Source organism: Pongo abelii, chromosome 6 (genome assembly GCF_028885655.2).
Source record: "Pongo abelii isolate AG06213 chromosome 6, NHGRI_mPonAbe1-v2.0_pri, whole genome shotgun sequence".
NCBI classification, from domain to species: Eukaryota; Metazoa; Chordata; class Mammalia; order Primates; family Hominidae; genus Pongo; species Pongo abelii.
Window position 1 is genome coordinate 7,226,074 of NC_071991.2, and position 27,748 is coordinate 7,253,821.

General features: G+C 49.4%; 1 protein-coding gene and 1 pseudogene across 17 annotated transcripts in view; both read left to right on the top strand.

The window, feature by feature from the left end:
- The window catches only part of LOC103891060 (mismatch repair endonuclease PMS2-like), a 31,112-nt pseudogene extending 23,774 nt beyond the window's left edge, over positions 1–7,338 (top strand).
- A 456-nt stretch (positions 7,339–7,794) lies between these two features.
- Positions 7,795–27,748, top strand: part of LOC100450350 (radial spoke head 10 homolog B) — a 45,911-nt gene continuing 25,957 nt past the window's right edge. For 5 of the 17 annotated variants that reach the window (XM_054560173.2, XM_054560168.1, XM_054560177.1 and 2 more), the window contains exons 1-10: positions 7,795–8,186; positions 11,266–11,604; positions 12,740–12,815; positions 13,866–13,934; positions 17,402–17,575; positions 19,167–19,252; positions 20,226–20,346; positions 22,177–22,353; positions 25,144–25,288; positions 26,787–26,908. In XM_054560173.2, coding sequence (XP_054416148.1) covers positions 11,351–11,604; positions 12,740–12,815; positions 13,866–13,934; positions 17,402–17,575; positions 19,167–19,252; positions 20,226–20,346; positions 22,177–22,353; positions 25,144–25,288; positions 26,787–26,908 — 1,224 coding nt within the window. In that variant the 5' untranslated portion in view covers positions 7,795–8,186; positions 11,266–11,350. Of the gene's footprint in view, positions 8,187–11,036; positions 11,150–11,265; positions 11,605–12,739; positions 12,816–12,884; positions 12,966–13,865; positions 13,935–17,401; positions 17,576–19,166; positions 19,253–20,225; positions 20,347–22,176; positions 22,354–25,128; positions 25,289–26,786; positions 26,909–27,748 lie in introns of those variants that run through there. The other 12 variants (XM_063725629.1, XM_063725628.1, XM_054560166.2 and 9 more) reach the window with 10 other exon arrangements.

Below are 27,748 nucleotides of genomic sequence, written 5' to 3' on the forward strand. Positions count from 1 at the left end.
TTCATCCTAAGTAGCTTTCAAGTGAAACCTGTTTGTCAAGTCATGGATTTTTCTCAAAATTGTATTCTTTTAGCTCCAGTCACTGAAAGGGCTAAACTGATTTCCTTGCCAACTAGTAAAAACTGGACCTTCGGACCCCAGGACATCGATGAACTGATCTTTATGCTGAGCGACAGCCCTGGGGTCATGTGCCGGCCTTCCCGAGTCAAGCAGATGTTTGCCTCCAGAGCCTGTCGGAAGTCGGTAAGTAAAGAAAGCCCAGCTGTCAGCTCAGCTGCTCAAGCTTGCAGTGTGAGGAGGGTCTCAGCTCAGCTCCTGATTTGCTCAAGGTAGTTAAACGCCTTTGTGATTGCCAGGGGTCATTTTACAGCCCCCATTTTACAGCCTGGGCATCATGGTGAAACCTTGTCTCTACAACAAATGTAAAAAATTAGCCAGACTTGATGGTGTATGCCTGTGGTCCCAGCTATTCAGGAGGCTGAGGTGGGAGGATCGTTTGAGCCCAGGAGATTGAGGCTGCCATGATTGTGCCACTGCACAGCACTCCAGCCTGGGTGACAGAATGAGACAGTGAGACTCTGTCTCACAAATAAATAAATAAATAAAATATAAAAATTATTCTAAGATAGTCACTGCAGAATTTGTTGTTTCTCTCCCCTTGGTGAAACTGGAATGTTTCACCCTGACTACTTCACAAAGGTCAGGTGTGATAGTATCAGGTAAAACCAAAGTCTTGTCTTCAGCAAAGTTATAAGAAGAGGTCATGGATTTTCGTGTGGGAAATTAAACCACATAGAGAAGTAAACTCAGATCCCAACAAGTAGATCCCACATGGAGAAATGTACCACTGAACCTGTGTAGTTTACTGAGTACTCTCCTGTGTAGTTTACTGAGTACTCTCCTGTGTAGTTTGCTGAGTACTCTCCTGTGTAGTTTACTGAGTACTCTCCTGTGTAGTTTGCTGAGTACTCTCCTGTGTAGTTTGCTGAGTACTCTCCTGTGTAGTTTACTGAGTACTCTCCTGTGTAGTTTATTGAGTACTCTCCTTTGTAGTTTACTGAGTACTCTCCTGTGGAGAGCTATGTGCAACATCGTAGCTGAGCATCTATGTCGTCTGCATTCTCTGTGACCTTCAACTCATAATTATTGCTCTTTTGTTACCTCTGTTAAGCGCATTCTTGGCCGGGCGCGATGGCTCAAGCCTCTAATCCCAGCACTTTGGGAAGCTGAGGCGGGCGGATCACGAGTTCAGGAGATCGAGACCATCCTGGCTAACACAGTGAAACCCCGTCTCTGCTAAAAATACAAAAAAATTAGCCGGGCGTGGTGGGGGGCGCCTATAGTCCCAGCTACTCGGGAGGCTGAGGCAGGAGGATGGTGTGAACCCAGAAGGCGGAGCTTGCAGTGAGCCAAGTTTACACCACTGCACTCCAGCCTGGGCGACAGAGCGAGACTCCATCTCAAAAAAAAAAACAAAACAGAATTCTTTTTTTGTTTTTTAAGACAGGGTCTCCCTCTGTCCCCCAGGCTGGAGTGCAGTGGCGCAATCACAGCTCACTGCAGCCTTGACCTCCCAGGCTGAAGCGATCCTCCTGCCTCTGTCTCCCAAGTAGTTGTGACCACAGGCATGCACCACCATGCCCAGCTAATTTTACATTTTTTGTAGAAATGTGGTCTCCTTTTGCCCCTTGCCTCAGCCTCACAAAGTGCTGGAATTACAGGCATGAGCCGCCGTGCCCGGCCAGTATTCTATCTCAGAGCTTTGTCTGACTCCAACGCAGTCAGCGTTTGAGGCACCTTGTTCGTCTATGGACGTGATGGGTCATAACAACATTGGTAGATAAAGATTTGCTGCTGCCAGGACTCGGTGACATTGGACAAGATTCTGCAGAGTCATCGAGGCAGCAGGTGCTTCACAGGGTGCTGTGGTTGTCATTGCACGTGGCGTCACTGCCGCTGCTCTGGTTGGTGTGGGAAGGTGGTAGCAGTGGTTACGCCTGCAGTGGGGATTAGCCTGATGTCCAAGAAAAGTGACTCTGTATCAGCTGGCCACTGGGAAAGGCCAGGACGCCATTCCTTTATTTATTCAGCAGATGCTCCTTGAGCCCCTGCTGTGGGGCCCACCCTGCTCCAGGTGCTGGGGACACAGAGGTAACAAGGCAGCTGCAGCCCCTGCCCCTGTGGAGCAGACAGTGGGGAGAAATAGGCATCACCACAAATAAACGACACCCATTAGATGCCAGTAAGCACAGTCAAGAGATTCAAACAGCGTTTTTCTTTGTCTGTTTTTGAGACGGAGTCTCGCTCTGTTACTAGGCTGGAGTGCGGTGGCGTGATCTCAGCTCACTGCAATCTCCGCCTCCCGGGTTCAAGCGATTCTCCTGCCTCAGCCTCCCAAGTAGCTGGGTCTACAGGCACATGCCACCACACCTGGCTAATTTTTATATTTTTAATAGAGACGGGGTTTCACCATGTTGGTCAGGCTGGTATCCCTCTCCTGACCTCGTGATCCACCTGCCTTGGCCTCCCAAAGTGCTGGGATTACAGGCATGAGCCACCGCGCCTGGCCTAAAACAGCGTTTTGGGACAGGAAATGACAAGAGAAAAACATGGTGACCAGGTGAGATGGTGGTCAGGGAATGGCATCTGGGCAGGTGGCATCTCAGCTGCCATCTAAAAGGTGGGATGGAAGCCAGGCATGGTGGCTCACACCTGTAATCCCAGCATTTTGGGAGGCCAAGGCGGGAGGATTGCTTGAGGCCAGGAGTTAAGAGACCAGCCTGGGCAACACAGGCAGACCCCATGTCTACAAAAAATTAAAAGATTAGCCAGGTGTGGTGGCATGTGCCTGTAGTCACAGCTACTCAGGAGGCTGAGGTGGGAGGATCACTTGAGCCAGGGAGGTCGAGGTTGCAGTGAGCCAAGATCACGCAACTGCACTCCAGCCTGGGTGACAGAGTAAGACCTTGTCTCAAAAAAAAAAAAAAAAAAAGGTAGAATGGAGCCCTCTTGGGTAAGAACTTTCCAAACGGAGGAAGTAGCAAGACTGAAGCCAGAGGCTGATTGTGTCCCTGGAGAGGGGAAGGGAGTGAGCAGAGCGGCGTCCAGAGGACAGCCACCTAGAGTGTTGCCGGTCATGCCGAGACCCTGGGGGTCTGTGCTGTGTGTGGCGCGAGCCACTGGAGAGAACAGACTGGAAGGAGCCCCATGATTGCAGTTGCTGGAGAGAGAACAGACTGGAAGGGGTGCCATGACTGCGGCAGCCGGGGAGAGCAGCAGCTGGGGGCCCACGTGGGGAGTGGGTGGGATGGAGCCTGCTGTGTGAGCTTCAGGTGTAATTTACAGCCATGAGATTAGATGAAATGACTCAAGGGCAGAGTTTAATTAGAAGAGGGCCCACAGTCTGACTTCTAGCCACAGTGTTTCTTGGATAAAGACCTAATATGGGCTGGGTGTGGTGGCTCACACCTGTAATCCCAGCACTTTGGAAGGCGGAGGAGGGTTGATCACCTGAGGTCAGCAATTTGAGACCAGCCTGACCAACATGGTGAAACCCCATCCCTACTAAAAGTACGAAAATTAGCTGGGCATGGTGGTGGGCGCCTGTAATCCCAGCTACTCAGGAGGCTGAAGCGGGAGAATTGCTTGAATCTGGGAGGCGGAGTTGCAGTGAGCCAAGATCGCACCATTGCATTCCAGCCTGGGAGACAGAGTCTCCCCACCACCCCCGACCTCGCCAAAATAAAAGGCATAATATGGACCTTCCAGTCTTGGAGTCTGTGAGTGAGAGTGTGGAGCTGAGCTCATAGCCGGGCAGTTTTGATGTCCTGAGTTTAGTGTGACTCAGTGGCCGGGGGAACCACAGGCTGCTCCTTCCCTCCCCGCCCTGGCCTACCCGTCCACCTCCGGTGTTGTCACTGCCTGCCCAGGAGGCCCCTGCTCTGAGCCCTGCTCACCCTTCCAGCCGCACCTCCCCACCACGCTTCCAGCCATGGAGCTGCCTTCCAGTTCCACGCTCGCCTCAGTCTCCTCCCCGCCTTACACCCTTTCTCCCTACTCTCCTCTACCTGGGTTTGCCACCGTCACCCTTCACCCCCTCCCCACACCTGAGCAGGCCGCCTCGCCTGGGCGCCACCTATCTTGGTTCTCTGTTGACTTGTTGATTGTCTGTCCTCCTCCAACCTGCTGTCACCCCGGCCTTCTGACTGTGTTTGGCACATGGCGAGCCCTCAGGGTGCTGCAGGAAGAAGGAAGGTGACAGAGGGCTTTAGTCTTGTCTCCTCTCCTGTCAGAGGACCCATGGCAGGGAGGCAGCAGGGCCAGGGCTGGAGTGCTATGGGCAGCAGGCCGGAGCTCGACAGAGGGGGAGTGACGCCTGCACCCATTGGGAGAGAGGGTCCCGGGAGTGCCGCAGTCCCGAGGCAGGTGTTTACGTGATGGGCCTGTGCAAGAGGAAGGGAGTAGCAGTGCAGCTGGGGTGAGGAAGGGAGGCATTCGTGCTTGGAGGTGGGGGTGCAGGCACAGCCCAGCGAGGGCCAAGTCAGGGGACAGATGGAGGCTTTTATTCAGGTGAGGGGGAGAGCTGTGAAGTGGAATGGATAACCTGACAGCCCTTTAAAAGTAATCACTGGCTGCTGAGTGGAGAGCGGCTCGGAGAGGTCGCAGTGGGGTAGGGAGGCCTGCCGGGAGGCTGCTGCACCTGCCAGGGTGAGAGGGCAGGGTGGCTGCTGAGACAGGTGTGGTCGTGTCTCTGGAGTGGAGGTGGTGCCACCTTGAAGGAGCCACAAGGGGCCTGATTTCACAGAAGGGTGGAGGGCTGAGATCTAGAACCTAGGCTTCTCTGGGGGAAGGTTTTTCAGGGATTTTTCAGGGAAGGTGGTTTTTGAGCTGTAATCTTGTCCAGCCTTATTTTAGAGAAGAATGCTTCTGAAGAGCTGCCATTCTGACCTCAAAAAACTACTAAAACATTGAACCATTGTGTCTCACACTCAGGTGATGATTGGGACTGCTCTTAACACAAGCGAGATGAAGAAACTGATCACCCACATGGGGGAGATGGACCACCCCTGGAACTGTCCCCATGGAAGGCCAACCATGAGACACATTGCCAACCTGGGTGTCATTTCTCAGAACTGACCGTAGTCACTGTATGGAATGATCGGTTGTATTGCAGACTTTTATGTTTTGAAAGACAGGGTCTTCACTAACCTTTTTTGTTTTAAAATGAACCTGCTACTTAAAAAAAATACACATCAGACCCATTTAAAAGTGATCTTGAGAACCTTTTCAAACCAGATGGAGCATTGCTTGCAAATTTTTTTTTTCTCTGTGTTTGCATGCGCTCGTGTGTGTGTGTCCAGGCAAGAACACGTTTTATAAAAATAAGAACACTTGGGCTGGGCATGGTGGCTCATGCCTGTGATCGCAGCACTTTGGGAGGCTGAGACAGGTGGATCACCTGAGATCAGAAGTTCGAGACCAGCCTGACCAACATGGAGAAACCCTGCCTCTACTAAAAATACAAAATTAGCTAGGTGTGCTGGTGCATGCCTGTAATCCCAGCTACTCGGGCAGCTGAGGCAGGAGAATCGCTTGAACCCAGGAGACGGAGGTTGCAGTGAACCGAGATTGTGCCACTGCACTCCACCCTGGGTGATAGAGCAAGACTCCGTCTCAAAAAAACAAAACAAAACAAAACAAAACAAAAAAAACAAACCACTTTGGAAGTTACTCAGGCCTCTGCTCTGGCTGGACATAGTTTAGTCTATAACTTTCAACCCTTAACAATAATCAAATTCATCTTTGTTTAATTTCATAAATTTAAAATTAGGGTCCTTTTCAGTTAGTGATTCTCAGCCCTGATTCACATTAAATTTTTAAACAAGGGGGATTCTCTGCCCGGCTGGAAGAAAATGACTGGATGGGACAGGGGTCACTATTTGAAACATTCCTCTGTGCGGCCAAGGTCGCAAAGTGCTGTCCTCGCAGGGGAACAAAAAGAGTTTGATTTCTCATAATTTGTTGCTGTGATTTGGTTTCCTCAGGGTGTGAACTGTAGAACATTCCAGTTACTGGCCTTGAATGGTTCTGGGAATATAAGAATCCCTGTCTGTCTTTTCAAATAGTTTTCATGGAACCTTGTCCTGTTTGAACTGGGCTGAAAATGGAAGTAAAGATGCCCTCTTGGGGGCCCAGAGATGACAGATGTGGCTCCCCCTGCTGCCCCCACCCCTTCCCCAGACTGTGGGCGGCTCCCCTTCCTGCTTTAGAATCCCTTAGATGGAGGAGGCAGTACAGTAGTAACTGTGCCATCGTGTCTGGCACTGTGCTGGCGTGGTCTGCAGGATCCCACTTATGAACTCTGCAGATTGGGAGATGTGGCAGGATAACAGCCCCCAAGACAGCTGTGTCCTAATCCCCAGAACCTGTGACCACGCTGCCTCACGTGGCAGAAGGGACTCGGCAGGTGTGATTGAGTGAAGGATTTTTTTTTTTTTCTTTGAGATGAAGTTTTGCTCTTGTTGCCCAGTCTGGAGTTCAATAGCATGATCTCAGCTCACTACAGCCTCTGCCTCCCGAGTAGCTGGGATTACAGGTGCCCAGAACCATACCGGCTAATTTTTGTATTTTTAGTAGAGACAGGGTTTCACCATGTTGACCAGGCTGGTCTCGAACTCCTGACCTCAGGTGATCCAACCGCCTCAGCCTCCCAAAGTGCTGGGATTACGGATGTGAGCCATCATGCCTGGCTGAGTTAAGGATCTTGCAACAGAGAGATTATCCTGGATTGTCTGGGTGGGCCCAGTCCATTGGGTGAGTCCTTCAAAGGTGGAGACCTTTCCCTGCTGACCAGAGAGAGGCTGCCTTGCTGGTTTTGGAGATGGAAGGAGGTAGTCAAGGATTGCAAGCAGCGTCTAGAACAGGGATTCCAACACTCCGGCCACAGACCAGTAGTGGTCCATGGCCTATTAGGAAGCAGGGTGTGCAGCAGGTTAGGGGCCGGCAAGCCAGCGAAGCTTCATTTGTATTTATAGCCACTCCCCGTCGCTGGCGTTACCACCTGAGCTCCGCCTCCTGTCAGATCAGCGATGGGCATTAGATTCTCATAGGAGCAGGAACCCTATTGTGAACTGCACACACGAGGGATGTAGGTTGCACGCTCCTTGTGAGAATCTGATGCCTGATGATGTCACTATCTCCCGTCACCCCCAGATGGGACTGTCCAGTTGCAGGAAACAAGCTCAGGGCTCCCACTGAGTCTCTATGATGGTGAGTTGTAGAATTCTTTAATTATATGTTACAATGTAATAATAGAAATAAAGTGCACAATAAATGCAATGCGCTTGAATCATCCTGAAACCATCCCTCCCCGACCCCCGTCCATGGATAAATTGTGTTCCGCGAAACCGGTCTCTGGTGCCAAAAAGGTTGGGGACCGCTTCTGGAAAAGCTGGAAAAGGCAAGAAAACACATTCTCCCCCGGAGCCTCTGGAAGGAACCAGCACTGTGGGACTAATTTACATACTGTAGGGTAATAAATTTGTGTTGCTTCAAGCCACTAAATTTATGGTAATTTGCGGCAGCAATGGAAAACTAATGCCTGCGTTATTCCTATTTTATGATGAAGCAGTTAGCAGAGCTGGGAAAACCCTGGCCTGCGGCCTCCAGCGCCCAGCCTTTCCCCCGGCCTTCAGGACCAGCAAGGGCGGGACACCTGCTTGGCGCTGGCGCGCGGCCCCTTTAAGAGCACAGGGTGGGCCTGTTGGCGTCCGCGGTTGCCTGGAGACCGGAGCCGGGTCTGCGACGCTGAGAGCCCGGCAACACCTCAGCCCGAGCGCGGCGAGATCTGTGGGCTCCAGGAGCGAGGTGAGCGCCCCAGGCCGCGGTCCTGCGTACGCCGGCACAGCCGTGGCGACCGGGTCCTGCTCCTTCCCGGCCGGACTGACGCGGCCTCCCAGGACCCGAGCACGTGCGTGATGGGCGAGGAGGGCCTAGGCCGGGCAGACCAGTGCAGGGAGCCGATTCTTCCCGGCTCACCGTAGACACAGGAGAGAGACGGCCTCTCCTTAAGCCCAGGAGAACAGAAGAAACATTAGGAAACACACTGAGAAACGAAATTGGCTTGATTTGTAGGTCACTGAGAGAGGACCGAAAAGCTCGTAGTAAAGGCCCCTCTAAATTTAGAGGTGAGAGCACCTTGGGTGGGCTAGGGCACCCAGGGGCGGCTTCACTGAGACAGTAGTCGGGGAGGGGCGGGAAGGAGCAAGGCGGTGTTGGAAGGAAGAGAGAAGGCTTGGCCGGGCGCGGTGGCTCACGCCTGTAATCCCAGCACTTTTGGGAGGCCGAGGCGGGCGGATCACCTGAGGTTAGGAGTTTGAGACCAGCCTGGGCAACATGGTGAAACCCTGGCTCTACTAAAAATACAAAAATTAGCCGGGAGTGGTGGCGGGCACCTGTAACCCCAACCACTTGGGAGGCTAGGGCAGAAGAATCACTTAAACCCGGAAGGTTGCAGTGAGCCAAGACTGTGCCACTGAACTCCAGCCTGGGTGACAGAGCGAGACCCTCTCTCAATAAATAAATAATGGAGGAAGAGAGAAGGCTGGAGATGGGTTCAGCTGGAGGGTGGGGTGTCCAGAGGATGGCATCCAGGAAGAAGAGGGCAAGAAGTGCCCACTGCACCCGTCGGGGCCTACGAAAAGGGACCAGACCTGGCCTTCACCACAGGGCTCACCTATGCATCCTGCCTGATGGACCAGGGTGCTTTCAGCGGGGCCAGATTAAGAAAGCCATGAAAACTATGGCTGTGAAACCCTGCACCGCAGCTCGTATGCCAGACAAGCAAAGATATGCGCTGGAAACGGAGCTCGAGCAACGATGCGCTGGAAATACAGCTCAAGCAACAATGCGCTGGAAACGCAACTCCACCACACCGGTCCTTGCTTGTCTGGAATATGAGAGGCGCTCAATCGATGGCAGTGCTAGAGGGAGCAGGAAACCAATGATTTCAAGTTTGAAAACAGGAAAGGGACGAGATAATCACTCAATTTATTGACTTTGCTCTGTATCCTGTACTTAGGGATTTTTCTGTGTGTCATCGATTTAATTTTTATGAGACAAGTTACTGTTATTTCTGTTTGTGAGGCAGAGGAGATTAAGCAACTTGCTTCAGAACACAGCACTTGGCCGAGCTCAGTGGCTCATGCCTGCAAAGCTAGCACTTTGGGAGGAGAAGGTGGGAAGATTGCTTGAGGCCAGGAGTTTGAAACCAGCCTGGGCAAAATGTACAACACCCCTGTCTCAAAAAAAAAAAAAAAAAGGGAAACCAGCCAGGCGCAGTGCTCACATTTGTAATCCCAGCACTTTGGGAGGCCAAGGCAGGCAGATCACAAGGTCAGGAGTTCGACACCAGGCTGGCCAACACAGTGAAACCCCATCTCTACTAAAAATACAAAAATTAGCTGAGTGTGGAGGCAGGTGCCTGTAATCCCAGCTACTCGAGAGGCTGAGGCAGGAGAATCACTTGAACCTGCAGTGAGGTTGCAGTTAGCCAGTGAGCCAAGATCCTGCCACTGCACTCCAGCCTGCACGACAGGGCTAGACTCTGTCTAAAAAAAAAAACAAACCCCAAAAAACACAGAACTGGGCTGGGCACCCACACCTGGTGGCTCACGCCTGTAATCCCAGCACTTTGGAGGCCGAGGCAGGCAGATCATGAGGTCAGGAGATCGAGACCAACCTGGCTAACACGGTGAAACCCTGTCTCTACTAAAAATACAAAAAAAATTAGCCAGGTGTGATGGCGGGTGCCTGTAGTCCCAGCTACTCAGGAGGCTGAGGCAGGAGAATGGCATGAACCCGGGAGGTGGAGCTTGCAGTGAGCCAAGATCGCACCACCGCACTCCAGCCTGGGCAAGAGAGTGAGACCCCGTCTCAAAAATAAATAAATACATAAGTAAATAAATAAATAAATAAACCCATAGAACTGGTAATGGGCAATGCAGGACCCCAAATCCAGCTCTTGCACACTTTACAGTGCTGACCTATAAGGAGAGGGGCTTTTTTTTTTTTTTTTGGAGACAGAATCTCGCTCTGTTGCCCAGGCTAGAGTGCAGTGGTGTGATCTCGGCTCACTGCAACCTCCACCTCCTGGGTTCAAGTGATTCTCCTGCCTCAGCCTCCTGAGTAGCTGGGATTACAGGCATGTGCCACCATGCCTGGCTAATTTTTTGTATTTTTAGTAGAGACGGGGTTTCACAGTGTTAGCCAGGGTGGTCTCAATCTCCTGACCTCGTGATCCACCCGCCTTGGCCTCCCAAAGTGTTGGAATTACAGGCATGAGCCACCACACCTGGCTGGAGAGGGGCTTTTAAAGTGTGAATTGGCTGCATGCAAGACCTGAGAGGTGAAGTAGCCTTTTTCATGTGTAGGGTTACCTTTCAAAAAACAATGCTAGACAATGGTTCCAACTTAATTTAATTTTTAGGGCCAGGTGCAGTGGCTCATACCTATAATCCCAGCACTTTGGGAGGCTGAGACAGGCAGATTGCTTGAGCTCAGGAGTTCCAGACCAGCCAGGGCAACATAGCAAGACCCTGTCTCTACAAAAAATTAGCCAGGTGTGGTGATGCATGCCTGTGGTCTCAGCTACTTGGGAGGCTGAGGTGGAAGGATCGCCTGAGCCTGGGAGGTTGAGGCTGCAGTGAGCCGTGATTGTGCCACTGCACTCCAGCATGGGTGACGAGTGAGACTCTGTCTCAAAAATTAAAAATAAAAAAATTTTAGGAACAACCAATGCGATGTTGAGGTTGTATTTTTCTAAACTGATGGTACTTGAAACTTGTAATTATTATTGTTTTTGAGACAGAGTCTTGCTGTGTTACCCGGACTGGAGTGCAGTGGTGTGATCACCACTCACTGCAGCCTCGACCTCCCAGGCTCAAGCAGTCCTCCCACCTGAGCCTCCCTAGTAGCTGGGACTACAGGCATGTGCCACCACGCCTGGCTAATTTATTTTTATTTTTTGTAAAGAGGGGGCGTCTCACTACATTGCCTAGGCTCATCTCAACCTCCTGGACTCACATGATCCTCCCACCTCGGCCACCCAAAGTGCTGAGATCGCAGGTGTGAGCCACCACACGCGGCCCTGGTAACTAATTTTTCAGACTTTGGCAGGAGAATGATAATGACATTGTGTTGCAAAACTAAAATTTTAACTACAAATGAAAACCCCAAGTGTTTGGAGATGTAATTTTTATTTTTCAGATAAAACTCATCAGTGCTTTGAAACAAGCAGCTGTGAACCAAAGGAATCATTTGATTCAAGTAACCATTGGATCTTCCCAAGGCAATGGTGAAAGAAAAGAAAAAAGCAGACAAAAAAGGGGAGAAGTCTGCCCGCTCTCCCTCATCTCTCTCTGATAACCTAGACTTTTCCAAACAAGATGGCAACACCACTAGGCAAGAGATGTCCCCAGCTGGTGTCCCATTGCTGGGAATGCAGCTCAATGAAATGAAACCCAAAAAAGACCCCCGAAACGTTCAGCAGAACGAAGATGCCACCCAATACGAAGAGTCCATTCTGACCAAACTCATAGTGGAAAGGTGATTTTAATGGGGGTGCCATCGGGTATAACACTGCCAGTCAGGCAGTTTATCTTATTTTATTTTGAGAAGGAGTTTCACTCTGTCATTCAGGCTGGAGTGCAGTGGCGTGATCTTGGCTAACTGCACCCTCCGCCTCCCGCGTTCAAGCAATTCTCCTGCCTCAGCCTCCTGAGTAGCTGGGATTACAGGTGCCCGCCACCATGCCTGGCTAATTTTTGTACTTTTAGTAGAGACGGGGTTTCACCATGTTGGCCAGGCTGGTCTCGAACTCCTGACCTCTGGTGAGACACCTGCCTCAGCCTCCCAAAGTGCTGGGATTACAGGCGTAAGCCACTGTGCCTGGCCTGAAGGTAATTTTATGTATTTTAAAATTTTATTTTATTTTAGATTTAGGGGGTTACATGTGCAGGTTTGTTACATGGGCATGTTGTGTGATGCTGAGGTTTGGGCTTCTAGTAAGCCCATCACCCAAATAGCAAACATAGAGTCCCATGGCGCGTGTATATATAGTTTATTGTGGTGAAACATATAACAAAATGTACTATCTTAAGTGTACAATTCAATGGCATTAAGTACGTTCATAGTGTTGTACGACCATCTATTAAATAGTAACTCTTGGCCAGGTGCGGTGGTTCAAGCCTGTAATCCCAGCACTTTGGGAGGCTGAGGCGGGCAGATCACTCGAGGCCAGGAGTTTGAGACCAGCCTGGCCAATATGGTGAAACTCCGTCTTTACTAAAAACACAATAATTAGCTGGGCGTGGTGACATGTGCCTGTAATCCCAGCTACTCAGGAGGCTGAGGCGGGAGAATCACTTGAACCCGGGAGGCGGAGGTTGCAGTGAGCTGAGATCACGCCATTGCACTCCATCGAGCCTGGGCGACAGAGTGAGACTCCATCGCAAAAAAAATCCCCAAAAAACAAACAAAAAACCCCGAAATGCCTTCATTCCTCACCCCACCTTCAAACCCCTGGTAACCTCTTCTACTTTCTAGCTCTGTGTATATATATATATATATATATTTTTTTCTGACTTCATTCTTCCCATTACATAGTTATATAGTTTAACCCACTGTCACTTGGGTTTATTCACATTGTTCATTACCTTGAATTACCTTTATTTCTTTGTAGCTATGAAGGGGAAAAGGTTCGTGGGCTGTATGAGGGAGAAGGCTTCGCAGCCTTTCAAGGCGGTTGTACCTATCATGTAAGTTGCCCATTTGAGCACCTGCAGGAAGGGAAGGTGTGGGGTGATGGTCGTAGATTGGTAAATCTTCAGTAAAATCCACTGATGCTTCAAAAGAAATCGGAAGCTCTTCATGCTGATTTTCTTCTGAAACCTGATTACCTATTTAAGGTAAAAATAATGCTCAGTATAACAAAAGTTATTTTAGATTTGTTTCTTTTCCTGATTATTTTATATTTTTTAAGACAGGGTCTCACTGTGTCACCCAAGCTGGAGTGCAGTGGCACAATCATAACTCATTGTGGCCTCGACCTCCCAGAATCAAACGATCCTCCCTCCTCAGCCTCTTGAATAGCTGGGACTACAGGCGTGTGCTCCCACGCCTGGCTAATTAAATTTTTTTTTTTTTTTTGGTAGAGACAAGGAGTTGCTATGTTGCCAGGGCTGGTCTTGAACTGCTGGGCACAAATGATCCTCCTGCCTCAGACTCCTAAAGTGCTGGGATTGCAGGTGTGAGCCCCCGCACCCGGTTGAGAACACATTTCTGTAGCTGAGGTCATCCTTAGGTCATGAAGATGAGGACCTCTTAGATCCTTTTTAGAGAAGGATGGATCCCAGCATGGAGCCAGCTCAGAGTAGGACTCAGTAGGACTCAGCTGCTGCTGAGTGCTCAGACAAACATCTTCACGCACGTGAAATCGAGATAAGGCAGCTGTGGGAGAGAATCATCAGCTGCAGGCCAGGCGCAGTGGCTCATGCCTATAATCCCAGCACTTCGGGAGGCCAAGGCGGGGGCATTGCTTGAGCTCAGGATTTCAAGACCAGCCTGGCCAATATGGTGAAATCCCATCTCTACAAAAATTAGCTGGGCATGGTGGTGGGTGCCTGTAGTCCCAGCTACTCGGGAGGCTGGAGTGGGAGGATTGCTTGAGCCTGGGAGGTCGAGGCTGCAGTGAGCTATGACCACACCACTGCACTCCAGCCTGGGTGATAGAACCAGACCCTATCTCAAATATGTATGTATGTCAGCTGCATTCTAAGCGTTTGTCGTTGCTTTGTTTTGTTTTGAAGGGTATGTTTTCAGAAGGACTCATGCATGGACAAGGGACTTATATTTGGGCCGATGGATTAAAATATGAGGTGAGGCATATAACCAGTTATAGTTCTAAGCTGTGATTATTGGATGGAACAATCAGTTTCCCGCAATTGAACAGACTGTTTTCGTAGATGTCATTCAGCGTATGGGTTAAGAAAAATTCACAGAACCAGAAGATCTAGTAACTCATGACTGCATGGGACCCGCCAGTAATTATTATTGGTTTCATCTGTGTGTTCTAGAGGTATTCTATGCGTTCTAAGCACAGACAGCACACGTACATGTATGTAGCTTGTCCTTTTTTCTTTGAGACAGGGTCTTGCTCTGTTGCCCAGGCTGGAGTACAGTGGTGCCATCATGACTCACTGCAGCCTGGAACTTCTGTAGCCTGTCTTGCTTTTTACAAACACACATAGTTTATTATACACTCTCTTTGGCACATTTACTTAGTGAGTCTGAGATGGGGTCTTGCTCTGTCACCCAGGCTGAAGTGCAGTGGTAAGATCATGCCTCACTGCAGCCTCGAACTCCTAGGCTCAAGCGATCCTCTCGGCTCTGCCTGCTGAGTAGCTGTGACTACAGGTGTGCTCCACAGCACCCAGCTAATTTATTTTTACTTTTTTTTTTTTTTGGTAGAGACAGGGTCTTGCTGTGTTTCCCAGCTGGTCTCCAACTCCTAGGCTTAAGGGATCCTCCCACCTTGGCCTCCCAAAGTGTTGGGGATTACAGGCGTGAGCCACCGCACCTGGCCCGTACCTTTAATTTTTGAGATCAAACCATATCCATTAATGCAGATCTATTTTTACTGGCTGCATGTATTCCATTATGTGGCTTTTATTTAACCTGTCTTATGGGGTTGAGGGGAATGTGTATTTTTAAACTGATTGCAAGGACCAAATTGTTCGCCAAGAGATTGTACCAGGCTCAATTCCCACCCACGACGTGAGTGAGCGCTGAAATGCTATTCTAAAAATCCCAAATGCAGAGTTGCTAACAGATGGTGTTTATAAATGGTAATGATGACATTTAAAACACATGCGCATAATGCACTTATTCAAATAACACGCAGGCAATGATGGAAATGGAGTCAAGTTTGGGCCGGGAAGCCACCTGCAGCTGGGCGGTGAGAGGCGTGCTGCAGAGGAGCAGGGAGAGGGAGGGAGGGGCTGACTGTCACTGGCGGGGCAAGGAGGATCTCCAAGTTCCAGGGGAGCGTGAGGATTGGGCCCCCACCTTGGATTCATGCCAGCTCCCTTCCCACGCAACATCCCGCCTTCTAGCCAGCGACTGACATGTAAGGTTTCTGGTCTTTATTTATTTTTGTGAGACAGAGTCTCGCTTTGTCGCCCAGGCTGGAGTGCAGTGGCGGGATCTGGGCTCACTGCAACCTCTGCCTCCTGGGTTCAAGCAATTCTCCTGCCTCAGCCTCCAGAGTAGCTGGGATTACAGATGCGCGCCACCACGCCGGGCTACTTTTTGTATTTTTAGTAGAGACGGGGTTTCGCCATGTTGGCCAGGCTGGTCTCAAATCCCTGGCTTCAGATGATCTGCCCACCTCAGCCTCCCAAAGTGCAGGGATTACAGGCGTGAGCCACCGCACCGGGCCAGTTTCTGGTCCTTAAGTGGCAACTTAACCAAGAACTGCCCTGTGCCTCGTTGTCTCGGGAAACTCCCCGCAGGTGGGGAGGTCATTTTTGCAGGCGCACACCCCCACTCCAGCCCAGTCAGAGGGGCTTCTGGGCAGGACTCGGGGGACTCCTAGAAGCATCCTCAGAGGCCGACTGGCCTCATGGGTCCTGGCTAGTGATCAGGCCAGGGTGTGCTGTCCTCTTTTCTCTGCTGCCGTGGCTGCCTCCAGGGAGTTCAGGTTCCTGGAAGAGAATCCGATGCTGCTGGGTGCCGTGCAGTGTGCTGCCTGCTGCCCACTCACGTCCTGGGCAGAGCGGGTTCCCTAGCAGGTGCCCCTGGGGCAGGCTGTTGACTGACTTGTTTACAGAATATTTTGATGATCCGTGGTAGAAAGAGGGATTTCCTGACTGGGCATGGTGGCTCACGCCTGTAATCCCAATACTTTGGGAGGCCAAGGTGGGCAGATCATCTGAGGTCAGGAGTTCGAGACCAGCCTGGCCAATATGGTGAAACCCCGTCTCTACTAAAACTACAAAAATTTGCGGGGCATGGTGGTGCACACCTGTGATCCCAGCTACTCGGAAGGCTGAGGCAGGAGAATTGCTTAAACCTGGGAGGCGGAGGTTGCAGTGAGCTGAGACTATACCATTGCACTCCAGCCTGGGCAACAAGAACAAAACTCCATCTTGGAAAAAAAAAAAGGAAAAAGAAAGAGGGATGTCCCCAGTCATCACTAAGCCTGGAGGGAACAGTGAATTCACCTCCTTCGAGCGGGTTATTTTTTTTTTTCATTAGAGACAGGATCTTGCTCTGTCGCCCAGGCTGGAATGCAGTGCTCATAGTTCACTGCAGCCTCAACCTCCTGGGCTCCACAGATCCTCTCACCTCAGCACCCCCAAAGTGCTGGGATTATAGGCGTGTACCACTGCACCTTGGTGGCCAGCACCTGTAGTCCCAGCTACTTGTGGGGCTGTGGTGGGAGGATCTCTTGAGCCTGGGAGGTCGAGTCTGCAGTGAACTATGATTGTGCCGCTGCACTCCAACCTAGGTGACAGGGTGAGACCCTGTCTCAAAAAACAAAACAAAAACTAGGCATGATGGCTCATACCTGTTAAATGCCTGTTAATCTCAGCACTTTGGGAAGCCGAGGCAGGTGGATCACCTGAGGTCAGGAGTTCGAGACCCGCCTGGCCAACATGGCAAAACCTCGTCTCTACTAAAAATACAAAAAAATTAGCAGAGTGTGGTGGTGGGTGCCTGTAATCCCAGCTACTTGGGAGGCTGAGGCAGGAGAATTGCTTGAACCCGGGAGGCAGAGGTTGCAGTGAGCCGAGATGGTGCCATTGCACTCCAGCCTGGGCAACAGAGTGAGACTGTCTCAAAAATAAAAACAAAAACAAATTAAATAAAATCTTTTTCTAGAGACAGGGTCTCCTTAGGTTGCCCAGACTGGCCTCAAATTCCCGGCCTCAAGCAGTCCTCCCGCCTCAGTCTCCCAAAGTGCTGTGATTACAGGTGTGAGCCACTGCGCCCTGCCAAGGTGGGTTCTAAGAATCTGAAGTTCCCCAGGTCAGGATTGGAAGCCAGCACTTTCCAACGTCACCTGTTTGCTTCTTCGAACTTGGTCGACCTGAAACCTCCCAGATATTTCCTCCTGCCCGAGCTTCCGCCCACTGGTGGGGTCAGATGAGAGAGGATGAGATGAGATGAAAGCAGACAAGGAAGGGAGAGAGAATGCGAGGGGGACGTTCAGTGTGTGTCCGCAGGAGAAGCAGAAACAGAATCAGAGGTCAAGCAGCTCCTGGAGCCGCCCAGAGGACTAGGGATTCCCGCCCCCACCCCCAACGCTTCCTTCTGTCACCCCATGGCCGTTCTGCTTCAGGGCGACTTTGTGAAGAATGTCCCGATGAACCACGGCGTGTACACGTGGCCGGATGGCAGCATGTACGAAGGCGAAGTGGTCAACGGCATGAGGAACGGATTCGGGATGTTCACGTGCAGCACCCAGCCTGTGTCCTACATCGGCCACTGGTGCGATGGCAAGCGGCACGGGAAGGTGAGCGAGGGTGGCCACGTGCAGGGCAGGTGGGGCAGGAGCGAAGGGGGTGGCAGACATGGGGGGGCAGCCACGAGGGGGCAAGGCCGGGAGGGGGATGGGGGCAGGGCAGAAAGGGGGTGGGGTGGCTGTGTGGAGGGCAGGGGTGGGGCTGGGTGGCCACGTGGGGGGAGAGAAGGGGGTACGGGCTAGCGGCGCTGTCCAGGGCGTATTCACTTTTTGTTTATTGAGGTGAAACTCACATCATATAAATTAACCATTTTATTAATTTTTTTTTTTTTTGAGATGGAGTCTTGCTCTGTTGCCCAGGCTGGAGTGCAATGGCACCATCTCGGCTCACTGCAACCTCCGCCTCCTGGGTTTGAGCAATTCTCCTGCCTCAGCCTCCCAAGTAGCTGGGACTACAGGTGTGCACCACCACACCCAGCTAACTGTTGTATTTTTAGTAGGGATGGGGTTTCACCATGTTGGCCAGGCTGGTCTCAAACTCCTGACCTCAAGTGATTGACCCGCCTCGGCCTCCTAAAGTGCTGGGATTACAGGCGTAAGCCACTGCCTGGCCATATGCAGGCTTTAATAGTCTATTTATTGAGTTGTGTTGTTGTTTTGTGTGTGTGTGTTTTACAGCAGATTGCTTGAGGCACATTGGAGGGATTGGGCACGGTGACTTCTAGACAGCAGCATCTGCATGGCTGCAAGAAGGAATGAGTTTGCCTGATCATGAGAAAGAAGATAGAAAAATTCTCTCTCTCTCTCACACACACAGATAAACCTGTGAAAAAGCCTTTTGAGGCTTTTCAGTGTAGATCAAACAAAGGGTACTCTATGTTCACTTATACTCGGAGGCAGTAAAATGAGTAGGATGTCCAAATGGGTAAAACAACAATGGGTCTGGTGCCTAAGAGACAGTGACCTTCCATTACATGGAAGGCTCAACTGTTCACTCCAGGTGGCAACAGGCAGGATTTCTCTAGGTACTTAATTGACTAATAGTTACTGGATATAATGAATATACTCGAATATGATGAATACAGTCATTCTGTGCCTTAATATGGCACTTTTTATTTTATGTTAGTTTGAGACAGAGTATTACTCATTGCCCAGGCTGGAGTGCAGTGGCACCATCTGGGCTCACTGCAACCTTTGCCTCCCAGGTTCAAGCGATTCTCCTGCCTCAGCCTCCCAAGTAGCTGGGATTACAGGTACATGCCACCACTCCTGGCTAATTTTTGTATTTTTAATAGAGATGGGGTTTCACCATGTTGGCCAGGCTGGTCTCGAACTCCTGACCTTGTGATCTGCCCACCTCGGCCTCCCAGAGTGCTGGGATTACAGACGTGAGCCACCGTGCCTGGCCAATATGGCACTTTATTAAGGAGCAGTTGATTTGTGACATTATCTCATTTCCCCTTGTGCAGCAGTTTTACCATTTTCTTGGTAGCAAAACAGAAAAATAGCGGGTTTTATGTCTTGCCTACTTATGACACTGACCTCTGTGTAGGTTCTACTTTTTAAGTTGATACGCTTACATTTGACAAAGCATTTGTGTCGTGAGGCTTGATAGTTTTAAAGATGATATTATTTGTTTTAGGGCTCCATTTATTACAATCAAGAGGGTACGTGCTGGTACGAGGGAGACTGGGTGCAAAACATCAAAAAGGGCTGGGGAATAAGATGGTAGGTATGACCACGGCCGCGCTTGGGGTGTAGATGAAGAAGTGTTTATGGGCCCAATAGTGTTCACTTTGGATATTTAAAAGTAAGGTGCAAAAGTTGCACAGAACAGTTTCTCTCTAAGCAGAGTGGATTTTTTTTTTTTTTTTTTTTAAGACGGAGTCTTGCTCTGTCACCCAGGCTGGAGTGCAGTGGCGCCATCTCAGCTCACTGCAACCTCTGCCTTCTGGGTTCAAGCAATTCTCCTGCCGTGATTGTACCACCGCACTCCAGCCTGGGTGACACAGTGAGATCCCATCTCAAAAACTGGCCAAATATTAACTAATCATGATACAATAGGGAATTATTAAAAGATTTTAAAAACCCAGCTCTTACCCACTTTGTCACCTTATTAAATAGTCAGAAGGTTTAATAAAGTGACTCATTCTGCTCCCTTAGGACCATGAGCCTATCCATTGATTTTTAAATTTTATTTATTTTTATTTATTTATTTTTTAGACAGTCTCTGTTGCCTGGGCTAGAGTGCAGTGGCGCAATCTCGGCTCATTGCAGCCTCCACCTTCTGAGTTCAAGTGATTCTCCTGCCTCAGCCTCCTGAATAGCTGGGATTACAGGTGCCTGCCACCATGTCCGGCTAATTTGTGTTTTTTTTTTTTTTTTTTTTGAGACAGAGTTTTGCCTCCCAAGTAGCTGGGCTAATTTTGTATTTTTAGTAGAGATGGAGTTTCTCCATGTTGGTCAGGCTGGTCTCGAACTCCCGACCTCAGGTGATCCACCAGCCTCGGCCTCCCAAGGTGCTGGGATTACAGGCATGAGCCACCGCGCCCGGCCTGAATTTAAATACAGAGAAGATTGTATAAGTACAAGGGGTGGATTTCTTCAAAGGAGCTCAAGGGGAGTGTTTAAAAGAATGTCTTAAAGGTAAATGTTGTGTAGGAGGTAACTGATTGTTTTTCTTTGCTTTCTTTCATCCTAGTTATAAATCTGGAAATATATACGAAGGCCAGTGGGAAGACAACACACGCCACGGGGAGGGGAGGATGAGGTGGCTGACCACCAACGAAGAGTACACCGGGCGGTGGGAGAGGGGCATCCAGGTACGCCCGGGCGGGGTAGCAGCTTGTACCCAGAGGCGGACGCTCTGCCGATTCTCAACACATGGATATTTTTTTTTTTTTTGAGGCGGAGTTTCTCTCTCTCTGTCACCCAGGCTGGAGTGCAGTGGCGCAATCTCGGCTCACTGCAGCCTCCACCTCCCGGGTTCAAGCAATTCTCCCGCCTCAGCCTCTGGAGTAGCTGAGATTATAGGTACCCACCACCACCACGGCCGGGCTAATTGTTTTTTTTTTGTATTTTTAGTAGAGATGGGGTTTCACCATGTTGGCCAGGTTGGTTTCGAACTCCGGACCTCAAGTGATCCGCACGCCTCAGCCTCCTAAAGTGCTAGGATTACAGGCATGAGCCACCACACCCAGCCTGTTTGTTTGTTTTTAGAGACAGAGTCTTGCTCTGTTGCCCAGGCTGGAGTGCGGTGGCATGATCTCAGCTCACTGCAGCCTCCACCTCCTGGGTTCAAGCAATTCTCCTGCCTCAGCCTCTGGAGTAGCTGAGATTACAGGCACCCACCACCATGGCCCGGCTATTTTTTTTTTTTTTTTTGTATTTTCAGTAGAGATGGGGTTTCACCGTGTTGGCCAGGCTGGTTTCGAACTCCTGACCTCAAGTGATCCACCTGCTTCGGCTTCCCAGAGTGCTAGGATTACAGGCGTAAGCCACAGCGCCCAGCATGTTCGTTTGTTTTTAGAGACAGAGTTTTGTTCTGTTGCCCGGGCTGGACTGCAGTGGTGCAATCATGGCTCTGTACCTCCCTGGCTGAAGCGATCCTCCCACCTCAGCCTCCCCTGTAGCTGAGACTACAGAGGTGCCCACTGCCACCGTGCCTGGCTAATAAAAAAAAATATATATATATGTGTGTGTGTATATATATATATATATGTGCGTGTGTATATATATATGTGTGTGTGTATATATATGTGTGTGTGTGTATATATATGTGTGTGTGTGTGTGTATATATATATATACACATATTTTTTTTTAGAAATGAGGTCTCACTTTATTACACAGGCTGGTCTTGAACTCTAGGACTCAAGTGATCCTTCCACCTCTGCCTCTCAAAGCGTTGGGATTACAGGCATGAGCCACAGCACCCAGCCCAATTGGTATCTTTAAAAAATAAAAATTTAGGCTGGGCGCAGTGGCTCACATGTATAATCCCAGCACTTTGGGAGGCCACTTGAGGATTGAGGCCAGGAGTTTGAGACCAGCCTGGGTGATATGGTGAAACCCCATCTCTACTAAAAATACAAAAATTAGCCGGGAGTGGTGGCTGGTGCCTGTAGTCCTGGCTACTTGGGAGGCTGAGGTGGGAGGATCACCTGAGTCTTGGAGGTCAAGGCTGCAGTGAGCCAAGATTGTGCCATTGTACTCCAGCCTGGGTGATAGAGTGAGACCCTTTCTCAAAAAATAAAAATATATAAAAGCAAATAAACCCCAACATTTAAAATAACAATGAAAATCTTCGTGATCAAGCCAGGCACTTTATATACACTTATCTTCACTTTTTAGTAGAGACGTGGTTTCAACATGTTGGCCAGGCTGGTTTCAAACTCCTTTATATCTAACCTGAGGGGTAGGTGTTATTTCTGTCTTACAGATGAGGAACTTAGAGGGCTTAAGTGATCTGCCTTATTTCAAAAGACTCGTTAGTAAGTAGCTGAGCTGAAATCGAACCCAAGTCTGTGTGACTCCAGAGTCCAAGTTCTTTGCCCTTTCCAGTTTTCATTGTATTTATCCTAATTTTAAGGGGATCCGGGTAAAGAGAGAAACTGCTTCGTGCATTTCTGATGGCAGTCTGCTTTCTTTTCAGAATGGCTTTGGAACACACACGTGGTTTCTAAAGAGAATCCGCAGTTCCCAGTATCCTTTGAGAAATGAATACATAGGGGAGTTTGTAAATGGATATCGTCACGGACATGGCAAGTTTTATTATGCCAGTGGAGCTGTGTATGACGGAGAATGGGTTTCCAATAAGAAACATGGCATGGTGAGTATAGACCTGGGAGGATCACATTTCAAACAATTATGTAAAGCCATTGAAATTATGTAGAGCAATTGAAATGTCCAAGGATAATTGCAGATTTGTCTGTTCTGCTTTCAGATTTATCAGTTTTGTTTCATGTATTTGAAGCTTTGTTAGGTGCATATACATTGAGGATTATTATGTATTGGTGCATTGGCTCTTTTGATCATCACGTAATGTTCCTCACTAACCCTGCTAATTTTCTCTCTTTTTTTTTTTTTGAGACGCAGTCTTGCTCTGTTGTCCAGGCTGGAGTACAGTGGCGTGATCTCAGCTCACTACAACCTCTGCTTCCCGGGTTCAAGTGATTCTCCTGCCTCAGCCTCATGAGTAGCTGGGATTACAGGCGTTGGCTACCATGCCTGGCTAATTTTTGTATTTTTAGTAGAGACAGGGTTTCGTCATGTTGGCCAGGCTGGTCTCGAACTCCTGGCCTCAAGTGATCTGCCCACCTCAGCCTCCCAGAGTGCTGGGATTACAGGCGTGAGCCACCACGCCTGGCCAACCCTGGTAATTTTCATTTCTCTGAAGTCTATTTTGTCTGATTTAAATCTAGGCACTCTAGATTTCTTTTTAATTGTGGTAAAGTACACATAAGATTTACCATCTCAATCATTTCTGAGTGCACAGTCCAGTGGCATTAAGTACATTCGCATTGTTGTGCAACCATCACCATCCATCTACAGAAGTCTTTTTGACAAAAGGCGTGTCATTCTCTATTAAATTACATTATCTGTTTTGTATAGGATAACTTACTGTTTTGCTAAGGTGATTACATGACTTTTTTTCTTTTTTTTTGAGACAGAGTTTCGCTCTGTTGCCCAGGCTGGAGTGCAGTGGCATGATCTCGGCTTGCTGCAACCTCTGCCTCCCGGTTCAAGTGATTCTTGTGCCTCAGCCACTAGAGTAGCTGGGATTACAGGTGTGCGCCACCACGCCCGGCTCATCTTTTCTTTTCTTTTTTTTTTTTTTAAGTAGTTACGGGGGTTTTGCCACGTTTGCCAAGCTGGTCTCCTGGTCTCAAGTGATCCTCCCACCCAAAGTGCTGGGATTGCAGGCATAAGCCACTGTGCTTGGCAAAATATTTTCAATGGTCATTGATTTGCTATATATTTAGTGGTTATTTAATCAGTTTTTGGTGTGTGTGTGCGTGTGTGTGTGTGTGTGTGTATGAGGGTGGTTTTGGTTTGCAAGTAACAGACAACCTAGTGTCGTCTGCTATGTGAAATACAGAATAATGTAGGCTTCAAGGTTGGTTTGATTCAGCAACTCAGAGCTGTCAGGATTTCTCTTCCATCTATCCACGGTATCTCCCACCATGTCACTTTCACTCTTGTGTTTTTCCTCCCTCGTGATTGCAAGACGGCTGCTGTGGCTCCAGCTTTCACATCCACATACCATGCTAACTAGAAGAAAAGGAGGAACTTTTTACAGATGCTCTCTAAAAAGGTCTTTGATTTCACAGAGCCAAACTGGGTCATTTGCCCACTTCTGAATCAGTAACTGACTATTGGCCTGGGTTGGACAAATCTCAGGGAGTCTTGGCCAGGTGTGGTGGCTCAGGCCTGTAATTCCAGCACTTTGGGAGGCCAAGGTGAGCGGAACACTTGAGGTCAGGAGTTCGAGACCAGCTTGGCCAACATGATGAAACCCCGTCTCTACTAAAAATACAAAAATTAGCTGGGTGTGGTGGTGCACGCATGTAATCCCAGCCACTCTGGAGGCTGAGGAAGGAGAATTGCTTGAACCCAGGAGGCGGAGGTTGCGGTGAGTCAAGACTGTGCTACTTCACTCCAGCCTGAGTGACAGTGAGGCTCCATCTCCAAAAAAAAAAAAAAAAATTGCCGGGCACAGTGGCTCACGCCTGGAATCCCAACACTTTGGGAGGCTGAGGCGGACGGATCACGAGGTCAGGAGATTGAGACCATCCTGGCTAACACGGTGAAACCCCGTCTCTACTAAAAATACAAAAAATTAGCTGGGTGTGGTGGTGGGCGCCTGTAGTCCCAGCTACTCAGGAGGCTGAGGCAGGAGAATGGCATGAACCCAGGAGGCGGAACTTGCAGTGAGCCGAGATCGCGCCACTGCATTCCAGCCTGGGCGACAGAGACTCCGTCTCAAAAAAAAATCAGGGAGTCTGTATTGTGTGCTGGGTGTTCTGCTGGTCACTAGCGTAGTTTAATAAGACACATTCTGTGGCCTAGAGGTGCTTAAAGTTGGAGAAAGATTGTGGGTGGGGGGGTGGGGGAACAAGAAAAGGAGGGAGAGAGAGGACTTATACAGTGCATGACACCCAGGAGCCTAGCCTGATTATATGCGGAGTAAGTGCATATTTTCAAAACAAAAAGCTCCACAACCTTGAAAAAACTATTGATGTACATTTACCCATGTTTTTCTTTCTTTTTTTTTTTCTTTGAGACAGAGTCTTGCTCTGTCACCTAGGCTGGAGTGCAGTGGCACGATCTTGGCTCACTGCAACCTCTGCCTCCCGGGTTCAAGCGATTCTCCTGCCTCAGCCTCCCGAGTAGCTGGGATTACAGGTGCCTGCCACCAGGCCTGGCTAATTTTTGTATTTTTAGTAGCGATGGGGTTTCACCATGTTGGCCAATCTGATCTCGAACTCCTGACCTTGTGATTTGCCTGCCTCAGCCTTCCAAAGTGCTGGGATTACAGGCGTGAGCCACCGCACTCAGCCTTACCAGTGTTTTTCTAAAAAAACTTTTCCTAAACTGTAAAAAGTTTTTCTGTCTGCAGGGCCGATTAACTTTCAAGAACGGGCGTGTGTACGAAGGCGCATTCTCCAATGACCACATAGCCGGGTTTCCAGATCTTGAAGTTGAATTCATCAGCTGCCTGGACCTATCTTCAGGAGTTGCCCAAAGATTGTCCAGGAGTGCCGGTAGGAAGCATTCACCTGTTGAAATAAAATTCATCAGCCGGGCGTGGTGGCTCATGCCTGTAATCCCAGCACTTTGGGAGGCCGAGGCTGGTGGATCACGAGGTCAGCAGTGCGAGACCAGCCTGGCCAACATGGTGAAACCCCATCTCAATTAAAAATTAAAAAAAAATTAGCCAGGCGTGGTAGCAGGCGTCTGTAATCCCAGCTACTCGGGAGGCTGAGGCAGGAGAATCGCTTGAACCTGGAATGTGGAGGTTGCAGTGAGCCCAGACTGTGCCATTGCACTCCAGCCTGGGCAACAGAGACAGACTCCGTCTCATAAATAAATAAAATGGAAAGAAAAAAAAAGAAATAAAATTCATCTGTTTTTATCCATGGTGTTCACTCATGAAAATACACCGAACACTTCAGAAAACAGAAGTCCTCTGTGAGCAACTCCTTTTTAAAAAAAAAAAATTTGAGACAAAATCTCGTTCTATCACCCAGGATGGAGCAAGATATGATCACTGTTCACTGTGGCCTCAAACTCCTGGGCTCCAGTGATCCTCCCACCTCAGCCTTCCCCGTAGCTGGGAATACAGGCACACACCACCATGCTTAGCTAATTTTTGTATTTTTTGCAGAGACGGGGTTTTACCATGTTGCTCAGGTTGGTCTCTAACTCCTGACCTCGTGATCTGCCCACCTTGGCCTCCCAAAGTGCTGGGATTACAGGTGTGAGCCACCACACCTGGCCAGGCCTAGCTGATTTTTAAACTTTTTGTAGAGGCAGGGTCTCCCTATGTTGCCCAGGCTGATTCAAACTCCTGTCCTTAAACAATCCTCCTGCCTCGGCCTCCCAAATTGTTGAGATTACAAGCCATTGTGCCTGGCTTGCAACTGCTTTTAAAAAATATGTTTTTAGAGACAGGATCTCACTCTGTTGCCCAGGTTGGAGTGTAGTGGCATGATCATAGCTCACTGCAGCCTTAACCTCCCATTTTGGCTTCCCAAAGTGCTGGGATTACAGGCATGAGCCACTGTGCCCCGCCTGCATTCCTAGTAGGTTTTTGGAATATTCTTGCATCACATTTTGGTGGAAAATCATTGTGACATAATATTGAGAAACTTGAACATTGCTTTTCATAATTATCTCCAAGGATGGGTGTGGTGGCCCATGCCTGTAATCCCAGCACTTTGTGGGAGGCCAAGGCAGGCAGATCAGTTGAGCTCAGGAGTTTGAGACCAGCCTGGGCAACATGGTGAAACCCTGTGTCTACAAAAAATACAAAAATTAGCTGGCCGTGATGGTGCATGTCTGTAGTCGCAGCTACTCGGGAGGGTGAGGTGAGAGGATGGCTTGAGCCTGGGAGGCAGAGGTTGCAGTGAACTGAGATCCTGCCACTGCACTCCAGCCTGGGCGACAGAGTGAGGCCCTGTCTCAAAAAAACAAAAACAAACAAAAAAAAACCCACCAAACAAACCGTGCTCATTCCCTGTGTTTGCCTTCATTCATTAGAATTGATCAGAAAGCTTGATGGCAGTGAAAGTCACTCTGTGTTGGGATCGAGCATTGAGCTGGATCTAAATTTGCTCCTGGACATGTACCCTGAGACAGTCCAACCTGAAGAAAAGAAGCAGGTAAAATCTTTTTGATTGGTATCAGTTGCATCCTGGGGAAATATAGCTGGTGACTGCTGTCACATGTTGAATGTCTTTTTTGTTTTGTTTTGTTTTTTGAGACCGAGTTTTGCTCTGTCGCCCAGGCTGGAGTGCTGTGGTGCAATCTCGGCTCACTGCAACCTCTGCCTCCCGGGTTCAAGCCTCCCCCACCTCAGCCTCCCGAGTAGCTGGGATTACAGGCGTGGGCCACTATGCCCGGCTATTTTTTTGTATTTTAGTAGAGACGGGGTTTCACCATATTGGCCAGGCTGGTCTGGAACTCCTGACCTCAGGTGATCTGCCCACCTCGGCCTCCCAAAGTGCTGGGATTATGGGTGTGAGCCACCACGCCCGGCCTAGAACAATGCTTTAGATTCGGCAGACTATACATGTTTATTCAATTGAATTGCGTTTTCAAAAGCAGGAATGAATGCTCAGCGTAACAAATGCCTGAAGCCACCCAGGTAGGGCTCTGTCTCCCTTAGGACCCTGAATCCTGTTCTTCACATTCTCTGAATGTCTCATTATGAGGGTAGGGCATGGGGTGAGTGGTTCTGGAGAACAGGACGCTGTGTAGAGGGCAGGGCTGCATGTGTGGGGAACCTGGGGCAGCTGAAGGGCATCAAGGGTCTGGGGAAAATCCTGAAAGGTGAAATGTGACAGAGAGGGAGGTGAGTAAAGCAACCACCATGAATATTGCTTTTTTTTTTTTTTGAGACGGAGTCCCTCTTGTTGCCCAGGGTGGAGTGCAATGGCATAATCTCAGCTCACTGCAACCTCCGCCTCCCGCGTTCAAGGGATTCTCCTGCCTCAGCCTCC